The 10,069-nt window shown below is 57.4% G+C and overlaps 2 protein-coding genes across 2 annotated transcripts; one reads left to right on the top strand and one right to left on the bottom strand.

The window, feature by feature from the left end:
- Window positions 1-1,059: 1,059 nt before the first annotated feature.
- Window positions 1,060-4,501, bottom strand: VOLCADRAFT_94709 (uncharacterized protein; the record flags this gene model as incomplete). The annotated part of the gene is made up of 7 exons (XM_002953853.1): window positions 1,060-1,212; window positions 1,256-2,191; window positions 2,454-2,578; window positions 2,953-3,118; window positions 3,331-3,519; window positions 3,770-3,901; window positions 4,280-4,501. The coding sequence occupies 7 exons, from the start codon at window positions 4,499-4,501 to the stop codon at window positions 1,060-1,062; spliced, it is 1,923 nt and encodes a 640-aa protein (XP_002953899.1).
- Window positions 4,502-4,801: 300 nt separating this feature from the next.
- msc2 (mechanosensitive ion channel) lies at window positions 4,802-9,399 on the top strand (the record flags this gene model as incomplete). Its single annotated transcript, XM_002953932.1, has 9 exons — window positions 4,802-5,149; window positions 5,501-5,738; window positions 5,990-6,086; window positions 7,184-7,297; window positions 7,352-7,464; window positions 7,497-7,624; window positions 8,021-8,278; window positions 8,612-8,779; window positions 9,055-9,399. The coding sequence occupies 9 exons, from the start codon at window positions 4,802-4,804 to the stop codon at window positions 9,397-9,399; spliced, it is 1,809 nt and encodes a 602-aa protein (XP_002953978.1).
- Window positions 9,400-10,069: the final 670 nt, after the last annotated feature.

Raw genomic sequence — 10,069 nt, 5'->3', positions numbered from 1 at the left:
CCCGGGAAGACTCGTCGGGCTCCCGGTCGCCCAAGTCCTGGTAGCGAGCTCTCTGAGATGCTCGGTTCGTTCGGTCGGCAGGAAGAGCCCCCCAGTTGCGACTTCGTTTATGTTAGGAGACCAACGGGCATAGATCCCGTCTAGTTGGAGCGCCAAACAAGCGCTGTTGCGTGCCGGCCGTCGTTTCCCGTGCGGCCTGACCCGGGGGCGGAGTGCATGAGACTAACCAGCCGTATGCACCCGCCCCCCGCGCTGTGCTTCGGCCCTGGGCCCCCGGCTTTTCAGCCCACAGTGTAATCAACGTCATACATACATACATACATACATACATACATACATACATACATACATACATACATACATACATACATACATACATACATACTAGGGTTTGGCACTACTGGTAACGCGCGACCATTGCCCCCGGGAAATCCCGGGATCGATACCCGTTAGGGTCAAAAATCCTTCCGATGGTGGAAGGTATTGCGCCCCTAGTTGATGGACGGTGGTGACCTGGGATAAAGTTATCCTGCGAGCCGATCAGGAATGAAGTTGGGCCGCTGTCGACCCGGCAGAATCCGTTGGATGCTGGTGGTGGGTGCGGAACCTGAGCGATCCACTGAGAAGTTGACTAGGGTGACTGGATGAGGATGCCCCGAAATACCGGGGAAGGCAGGGTTTCGCAGGGTAGCTGCCACGGGCGAAGATATACCCCCCTGTTTCACACATCATACCAGTCATGTAAACGCCCATTCGACAACCCGAACCAGCGAACCAGCGCGTGCTGGTGTGCAGCAGTCGGTCCCTTTCAGACACGCGACACGGGTTACGTCCCTGTCCCCATCCCCTGGTCATACACTTCCTCGTCAGGCAGGTTCAAGAACGCTGTCAGAGCATGGAGAGTGTTTTCGTCCAGCCCAAGTCGCGCCTCACGCGATATCGCTGCGTTGATTTGCTCACCCAGATCCTCTACCATGTCTTCACTGCTAGCACTTCCAGTTATGCTGCCCCTGCTGCTGCTGCCGCCCCCGCTGCAGCTGCTCTGTAAACGCTGCAACTCTACAGCCATTGCGCCAGCATCCTCAAGGGCACCTGGTATACTGCTCCCCCGCTCCTTTGCATCCGTTGCTGTTGCGACCGCCGTACGCCGCCGCCACCAAGGGGCCTTGGGTGTCCCCGAGCCTGACACACCAGCTGTGGCCTCCCCTCCCCCTGTGGTTTTCGCAGCCGCGTCAGGCTGAGACAGACCGCGCACCTTGGCCAGCTTCGCAGCCGCCTTCTCCTCTGCCTTTTGTTCCTTTTGCTGCTGTTTGGCCTGGCGCTTTCGCGCTCGCTCAGCCATCTTGGCCGCCTTCTTCTCCGCCCTGGCAGCTGCTTTGGCGACAGCCCGCGCCTCTTTAGCCTCCCGGGCCGCCTGCTTTTGGACCAGCGCTAGCTGCTTTTTCTCTGCTCGCGAGGGCTTGAATGCTCCGGAGGACGGCCCTGCACCACTCTCAAGAGACGCGTCTGCCGATGCCGACGAAGCTGGAAAGCTCCCGTCTGCTTCGGCGCCTGAGATGGCGGCCTGCCTGTTCCCGTCCCTTACTGATGCCTGTGCAGCAACCGCTTCCTGCACCTCACCGTCTGTCCCCTCGTCCTCCTCGCTGCCGTCCCCCTCCCCATCCGTGCCGTCGCCCGAGGCTGACCCTGAAGAATCACTGTCACTCCCATGCAGCACCGCCGCCTCTGGCCCAACCGCTCTCCTGCCCTCCTCTTGCGGTTCATCGTCCGTCGCCGCTGCCACCGCCAGCGTCGCCGCCGCCTGCGCGGCCGCCGTCCCGCCATGTAACCGCGCGTTCCTGCCGCTTCGCCGTAGGAACTCCCGCAGTTCCTCACCCTTGCACCCTTCTTTGCCCACCTTCTCCTTCTTCTTCGTGCCTTTGCTGGCACGCGGCCGGCGCTCGCGCTCTCGCCGCATGGAGGGGTTGAGCACGTATATGGTCTGCAGGCTGGCCAGGAACTCCGCCGCTGCCCGGACAACCAGCGGCCGCGACAGGTATGCACCCAGTGCGGACACGGCGCCCGTGACGACGCTGATGGAGCCAAGCATGAGACCATCCAACACGTCCATGGCAGCCGCAGCCTCCACCAGGCCCAGACCCTGCAGGTCCGCCAACACGGTGGTGAACACCGCGAAGGAGTAGACGTCGCCCTGCCGGACATGAGGGGTGTAAGGGCGTGGAAAACGTGACTTGGCCTGAGCGCACGGCAGTGCCAGAAACGGAATGTGGAGGCTACGGCCGGGCATGCAAACGGCGTCGACAGGGGAAGAAACGACAGGGCGCTCCCTGCGCTAAAATCAGCAATGGGCCCGGGCTGTGCTGCAGCAAGAGGGTCAAGCAAGACGCCATGGGCTACACGGTGCGCATGGGCCATCCCCCTAACCATATGCCGACTCCACCATACCAACGCACCAGGGAGTCCACCGCGCTGACCAGCGCCGCATTCTTTGCCCCCAGAAGTCCTAGCGACTTGTTGGCGGACGTGTCTCCTCGCATGCCCACACACTGGAGCATATTAGCCATCAGCCGCAGGATGCCTGGGTTAGAGGACATCGGGGCAGGGTGGGGCAGAGCGGATCGCTGTGAGGCGGAAGCGGTTCGCTGACAGGCACGTAGCCAGATGACCAAACTCCCGCTGGCTTGAAGGAGGAGCACGCGAGCACAAACTACTCTGTCCTTGTTACCATACCACGCAATTCCGTGGACATGACGCTGCAAATTCCTAGTTCGTTGCGTCCGCAAACAACAGCAACCTTATTGTGCTCGCCAAGGGTGGGATCATGATGTGTAGGACGCTCTGCCATGTGCCGAAACCGCAACCATCATACACGATGAACCCGTACGCTCACTCGCCCAGTGAACTGGCAGCCTCAAGGTCCCTGCCTCCCCCCCCCATCCCCCAGCGTCCTACCTAAGAAGTTGACCGTCATGACCCCGAATGGCACAAGCGCCACGGAAGCCCGTGTCAGGAAGTGCAGCGGTGCATTGACCCTGCTCAGATGAGCCACCCGGTCATGGAGGTCCGACTCAATGGACGCTGACAGAGCTCGCACCCGAGGTAGCTCTGTCGATAACCACTGCGGGGCGCGGGGGAAATGCTGCCGTCACGCCGTGATCGCCGTTTCCTACGGCTCATTTCCCCTGCACAACCTCTCAAATTGCCGCAACTTGGGTTTCCCAGCCTGCATCTGCCACCAAACCCCAGTGGCAGTCTGTAGCGGTGCCCTGCGATCAACTCGCCCAAACCAGCAACTTATCCAAGCCAACTCAACCCTGTCTACCGCCCCACCGTCACCTCGCGAACCGGTCCCATGTGCTCCCGCGGGTGTGGCACGAAGAACACAGGCCAGGTGTCCCCTGTGGCGGCTTTGGCGGCTGGCAACGCATTCGAGTACTGGGTGGCCAGCACTACCACGGGGAGCTTGTTGAGCAGCGACAAGGCGATGATGCGCCGGTCCAGCAGCGTCAGCTCCTCGTCCTGGGGACAGCGGCGCGGCAATGCTTGCAAGGTGGATTCTTCTGTCTGAGACAGTGTTCGCGGGGAACAAACCAACGAGCCCAAATTGGCAAGGCGAAACTGCCGACTTGATGACCACACATCCCAGGCACAATGAGACACCGTAGCTGGGGGTTGCAACCATGCGGCATGTGAGCGACCCTATAAAGTGGTAAGCCGTATGCAGACGGCCTTTCTCTGCCCTGCGCCTTTGTCATGTGCCGGGCCGCACCTCGCCCCTTAGCTCATGCACAATGGCCACCACGCGGGCCTTCTCCAGTCGCTTGCCGCCGAACACCTTCAGAAACCTCTTACGGTCCTCCTTGTGGGATGGATCCGCGGGGTCCTCGGAAATACGCTCCACCTAGGGGCGTAAGGCATTGACAGCTGCTTCGTTGGCATCACCGATCACGAAATGGCCCGTGGGTCGGGTGTGTTAAGATGAATAACGCGTTGGGTGCGGGTGCGGAGAAGCGATGCTAGGAAATGGATCTGACGCAGGAGTGGACATTAAAGCGGAATGAAAGGATTGTTGTTCGGGTATGCGAGTTCTTGCTCTGCATAAGCCCAACCGTAACAACTAGGAGCAAGAAGCTCTAAAGCCAGAACTATGCTAGAAAGTACAGGCTGCCGGCAGCTGACAGTAGAGGCATGCACTCATTAATTTTGAGTTTCAGAAAAAGGGGCAAGGGTTGATTACAGGTAACTTGACAGGCACATTGCCTAGATAGGTTTGGCCCACCTGGAGTCTGTACAGCCCCAGGTCGTGGAGTTGCTCCTCCACTTCGGGACTGACGTTGAAGCAGAGCAGCGTGCATGGATCCCCGGCCACATTTACGTTTTGGCTCCAGATGTCCCCTTTTAGTTTGTTTAACTCCTCAAAACGTTTTGGGTTTACGTATATCTTTGCTTTCAAAAGATCCTCAATAGCGCTAATCTCCTTTTTATTGTCCTTGTTGAACATAGCTCGGTCTTACCAGCTGCACCAGTATGCATGGATAATGCATGAAGCATGCAGTTTTAGCTTTTGTTATCCAGTTAGCTGCCCTAGCTTTTATCAGTTTGCGCTCAATCCAGCTTCCACCTGCTCTCAGCCTCGGCCCGCTCCGAGACCAAATATTGCATCTAAACTTACAGTACTGTCGAAGTGACTTTTTTCGCGGGAGTTCAACTCTACATTTATTTCTGCCAACTCAGTCACAGTAATCTGCTGCTAGTTTCATCAGGCCAGAAGCGAATGTTGCGAAACATCCTAGCAAGGCCAATGGCCGGACAAAGCTACAGAAGATGCCAGCTATTGACTCCTAGTATTATCTTTCATCCTCGCTGGAGGAATGGGCGTTGTCGAGCCGATCCCACCGACCCACGGGCCGCAATCGAGGCCTGGAAAGCGCCCCACAACTTACAGTTTCTGCTGCCTCTGGACAGCCAGACTGTGCCGCCGGACCCCGCGGTACTTGCTTTAGAACAGCCGCCTGGTGCGGCTTTGAGCTACGTGCTGCGCGAAGTTCTCCTGAACGTTGCCCTGCCCCTGCTCGCGCTGTGGCTGCTGCAACGTTGGCTTGGCCAGATAGAAGAACGAACGGAAAAGGTAGGCACTTCTACAGCCGCGGTAAGTACATCAATAAGCTATACCCCAATCACAAAGGCTAATGGGGCGATTTGTTTAAATGTTTATCGAAAGGTCGCGTGGCGCTCCGCAGATCCGGCCCGCGCAGCTCGACCCGAATATATCCTCCGAGAGCTGACCCTGCCATTTGTATACCCGTTCATCCCTAATAATTCAAATCATTTTCTTTAATGATGGCTGGATTAACACGCAAAGGTTATGACTGTATTGCAGCGCTGCAACATGGAGCCGACCTGCAACGACCGCCGAGCACTTCCTCATATCCCAGCCATTCCTTAAGCTAAACTTCCAATTGCGCTATTCCGTTGCTGTCCTTACTTGGTCTCCCCGCAGCAGTCCAACGAGAGCGGCGCTGTCAGCGGTCACGGAGGGGCCTCTTTGCCGCTATCCCGCCAGCTGGCCGGGCTGCTGCCTGTGGCTGCCACCGCTCCTAGCCGCGCCGCCCTGGCGCTGCTGACCGCCACCCACGTGGCCCGCAGCGTCGCCAACATCGTGCAGGGTCTTGCGGAGCGGGCACTGCTGGCGGCGGGTGGTCCGGGGCCCGACGACCTGTACCGCCTGCTGTCACATAGTGCGGTAGCCCTGTAGCCCTGTGGCCCTAGCGCAATTGCACCTGCTGCGAGAGACTGCCGCTTGGGAGTTTAGTGAAAGCGGCTATCTGGCTGAGGATGCAGGGGCCCCACGCCCGTCCTCGAAAATCCGGGCATGCACTTTCAGGCCTTCATGCAGAATTCCGCAACTGTGCGGCACGCAGTGCCGGTGCATCTTGCGCCCCCACCTGCCGCGACTTGCGCTCCCACCTGCCGCGCACTCACTCCGCAGGCCGCGCCGGGCAGCTGCTGCATTCGTTCAAGGCGGCGTTAGTATGTGTGGACCAGGGGCTAATGCTGTTCTACCAGGTGGCTCTGGTGGTGTTCGGGTGAGAGCGGGAACGGGTTTCAGTCGAGGTTGTGATCTGCTCCATGTGAACAGTAGCTCCCACGCCTTTTGTTTGGCCCTTGGCACCGCATACCGCCTTTGTATTGTTGAGTCATTTTCACGATGATGACATTCGCTGCAGACCTCTGATGAGAATAAGTGCTAATAGCAACTACCTTGATAATTTTGTTTTTAGGAAAATATAAAATTGAAAAATATCAACCGCAATAATAGATTTTATGGCTTCGCCTTCTACGTCTTCTGCTATAATGAAAAGAGGTTTGCCAGCTTTTCATTTTTCCTAACAAACGCGTTAATATTACTGATTCGCTCAAGCTCGTAGGAGTAATGATAAAAAGTTTTTTGATTTTAGAAACGGGGTAGTATATCTTGAGCTGCACGGCGCATGCTCAGGCTGTCCGAGCGCTGACAACCAAAATATAAAGTTTGGTAAGGCGGGTAGAAAAAGGTGGTTAGGTATTAAGCCAACGGTAAGAGGGGTAGCGATGAACCCATTTGACCATCCTCATGGAGGTGGTGAAGGAAAGACATCGGGAGGTAGACATCCTGTAACTCCTTGGGGTAAGGGTGTATTTCCAGTGCGGATTAACGTCGCGGATTAACCCTCTGTCCTCCATCGATACTTGCTCAAACGGCTAAGTTGTTGGCAAACTTACCTCGCCTTTTCAACCTTTGGTTCCCTTATGGAACGAAACTATGTGGTAAGCTCGTACCAAGGATTTCCGCGCCCTAATCCCTGGCCTTAATCCGCACTGGAAATGCACCCTAAATCAACCAAAGGTTTGCGTACTAGAAATAATAAGCGTACAGATAAGTTTAAAATAAAATCTAGGAGAAAAAATTAATAATATTTATTGATATATATGGGTAAAAGATCAGTTTGGACGTTCGATGGGTTTCGGTAGACAGGGGAACGTGTATTTCCTTATTTCGTGAGCAGGACGGCAGTACAAGTTTTGCACAGGGAAAATTACCTCAGGTTGCTGCGTACGCCTCCTGAAAAACCTGAAGGTAGTGTCGTACTGGCAGTACTGTACTGCAGTGTTGTGGTGACAAACGAATGTACATACGGTTCAGGTGCTGGGCGCTGCTGAGGTGGAAGGAAGTGGCCGTTAGCCGCTTCCTGGTGCGCCGCCAGGAGACTGCACAGGGCCGGCAGGAGCTGGAGCGAATCATCACCCCGATCAACACGTGAGCGGGCGCACCTGGTCGCGTTGCTGTGCATATCTCCTCCTCCCCCTTCAGCCCAAAGCCCAGTCTGGCCTACATAAGCCAGTCCTATGCGTTCAGTTCACCGCTTTGCCCCGTGATTGCGGTTGACCTGTGCCGTGCAATGCTTAAGACACAGTGCCGTGCAGGTTGGTAACGTGGGTGTTGCTGGCGGGTGCAGCAATGCTAGTGGTGCAGCTGCTGGGGTTGGACGTGAGGCCGCTGCTGCTGCTCACGGGCTGGAGCAGTGTGGTGGCGGGACTGGCCTCACAGCAGCTGCTAAGCAATGCGGTCAGCGGCGTGCAGATGGTGGGTGAGGCCGACCGCGTGTGACGGGGCAGAGACTACCGACGGCTCTGTACTCCGAGGCCTTTGAGCACCTTGAAGGCCCAGTCGTAAATGTACCCACAGCGCAGATCAGTCCATTAACAACGCACGTTGCTGTCAGGTGTCAATGGGTGAGGGGAAAAGACAGTGTTTGATAAAATCGTTGCCACGACAATGTCGAAAGCTGGCCATGAGTTTGTCGCAACGTGCGAGCGCGGGCTGGTCTGCGGCAACCCTACACATATACCGCTCAAACGACACCGCAGCCACACGTCCCAATGCCCATGCTCTGCCGCTGTTTCTTACGCGTTAAGATCATGTATGTGTCCGTTCGCCGCACTGCGGTTGGGCTATCTGATATTGGCGGGGCCCGTGCAGTACCTGGACCGACCTTTCCAGGTGGGGGACACCATCGCAGTGCTGTCTGGCATTACGACGTACGAGGGGGAGGTGGTCGACATTGCGGCTCTACGCACCCATGTTGCACTGGAGGACGGCTCCACGGTGGCCATTCCCAACCGCTCCCTGGCCGATATGATCATCACCAACAAGAGCCGCAGCAGCAGGCGTGAGTGGGCAAGCGGTGGAGGGATGTGGGAAATTGGGAAAGAACCCGGGATCGGGGCCAGGGATGAGGTGCGTCCCACGGCGCGTCGCATGATATGGGTTCTAGAGAAAGCCTGTGTCGGGCTGTGGTCCTGGGTTTCCCACCAGTGGGCTGGACATCATGACGGCCATGGTACGGCAAGCTACGTAAGAGCCTCATCATGTTCAAAGCACTGGTCGACCGCCTGGGCCCCACGCCTTGCCCGTTATAGCGCCGCGCTAGAGACCTGATGAAGGCTGGTTTGACGGCCGAGCCCTCTCCTGTCTCCCAGCCCGACAGCCCGCCTGCTACCTCGCTATTTGCCCTTGGCAGGTCTCAAGAGGCGTCCCTGGTACCATTCGCGTGCGCCGCTGTCACTGCAGCTGCGCATCCGGCTGCGTCCGCCGGATTATGGTGGATCGCTATACTCTGAGCTGGAGGACTTGCGGCGTCAGGTCATTGACAGCAGGGCAGTGGAGGAGGACGGCCCGCTTGCGCCGCGCGTGGACGTGCTGGGCTTCTCGGACCACGGGGTGGAGCTGATGCTGCGGGTAAGACGGGGGCTGAAAACGAACACATTGCATGCCCATTCCAGGTGTCAGTGGCTCAGGAAAAGGATTCGCTGCATTATTAAGTTAAAGAACCGGGATCCGGAGCAAGCCTTGCAGGTCTGGCCTGCCTACAGGCTTTTAATTCACTTGACGCGAGGAGTGACGCCATGTTGTTGCAGGCATCCTGTGCATGATGGGAGGTACCAATCGAACCCTGTCTTTACTTTATTCCTATGCTCCACAGTCGGCTCATCCCTTGCCTGCTTCGCGCGCAGTGTCGCCTGCGCAACCCCGCGAAGGTTGCGTCGTCTGCCGCCAGCGGTAGCCTTGCAGCGGCGGCCTCGTCCGCACTGCCCGTAGAGGGCCCATCCGCCAGCGGGGGCGTTACGGTGCACGTAGGAAGCGGTACAGGCGGGGGGAGTGACGGCCCGGAGGGTTCCGTAGGTGCATCGGCGCGTGGCGCCAGCAGCAGTAGCAGTGGTAGCGGCAGCGCGCCGGCTTTTGGTGGGCCACGGGCAGTGGGCACGGGGGAGGATGCTAGACAGTCGCTGCGCCAACAGTTAATGTTGGCTCTGGGCCCGTGGCTACACGCACGAAATGGCACGTTGGTGGCCGTCTGATTATCACAGATCTTGTTGAAAGTTGATCGATTCACCTTCAAAACCGTTGGTGGCCCGTTGGACTGCTTACCTCATGTGATGTGGCCGGAACCGTTAACGCATTAAGATTAGAAAGTGCTATTGCTTAAACGTCATCGCGTGATCCGTACTCACTACTAACTTATTGTGGGGAAGGCCATTGCGTCTGCGACCACACTCCCGCGGTACCCAAACCCTTCAAAGACAATTCCGATCAGCCATTTGGCTGTTAGTGGGAGGGCGGGTGGGCCGCTCGCACGGCAATCGAGTAGAGAGTACGAAAATAACCTAATGCAGTCATCGACAGCAGAAAACGTAAGCCTCCAGCCTCATGCCGACTCTCTTACCTACCATTCATATTCTCTACCTCGTTCCCAAGACTCCGCCGCGTTGCCTCTAGTTCGGCTCGTGCCACAGGTAACTTCGCTCGTCGCTACTTTGCCATTCACCTTCGCCTCCACCCAGCCTCTGCTTCTCCACAGAAGCGGCGACCTCCTTCGCCGTTGTTACGCCTCGTCTATGCGAATCCTCCTCATCCGACTGTGTCTTCTGCCTACCCGGTGCGCGCCCCCTCTCTCTGCGCATCCTTTTCTCTGGCCCTCTCTTACGGTTGCCTACCTTACTGCAGGACTCGCCCCTTGCCTGTCCGGTG

Source organism: Volvox carteri (assembly GCF_000143455.1).
Source record: "Volvox carteri f. nagariensis unplaced genomic scaffold VOLCAscaffold_39, whole genome shotgun sequence".
Classification (NCBI taxonomy): domain Eukaryota; kingdom Viridiplantae; phylum Chlorophyta; class Chlorophyceae; order Chlamydomonadales; family Volvocaceae; genus Volvox; species Volvox carteri.
This window is presented reverse-complemented; position numbering and strand designations above follow the sequence as displayed.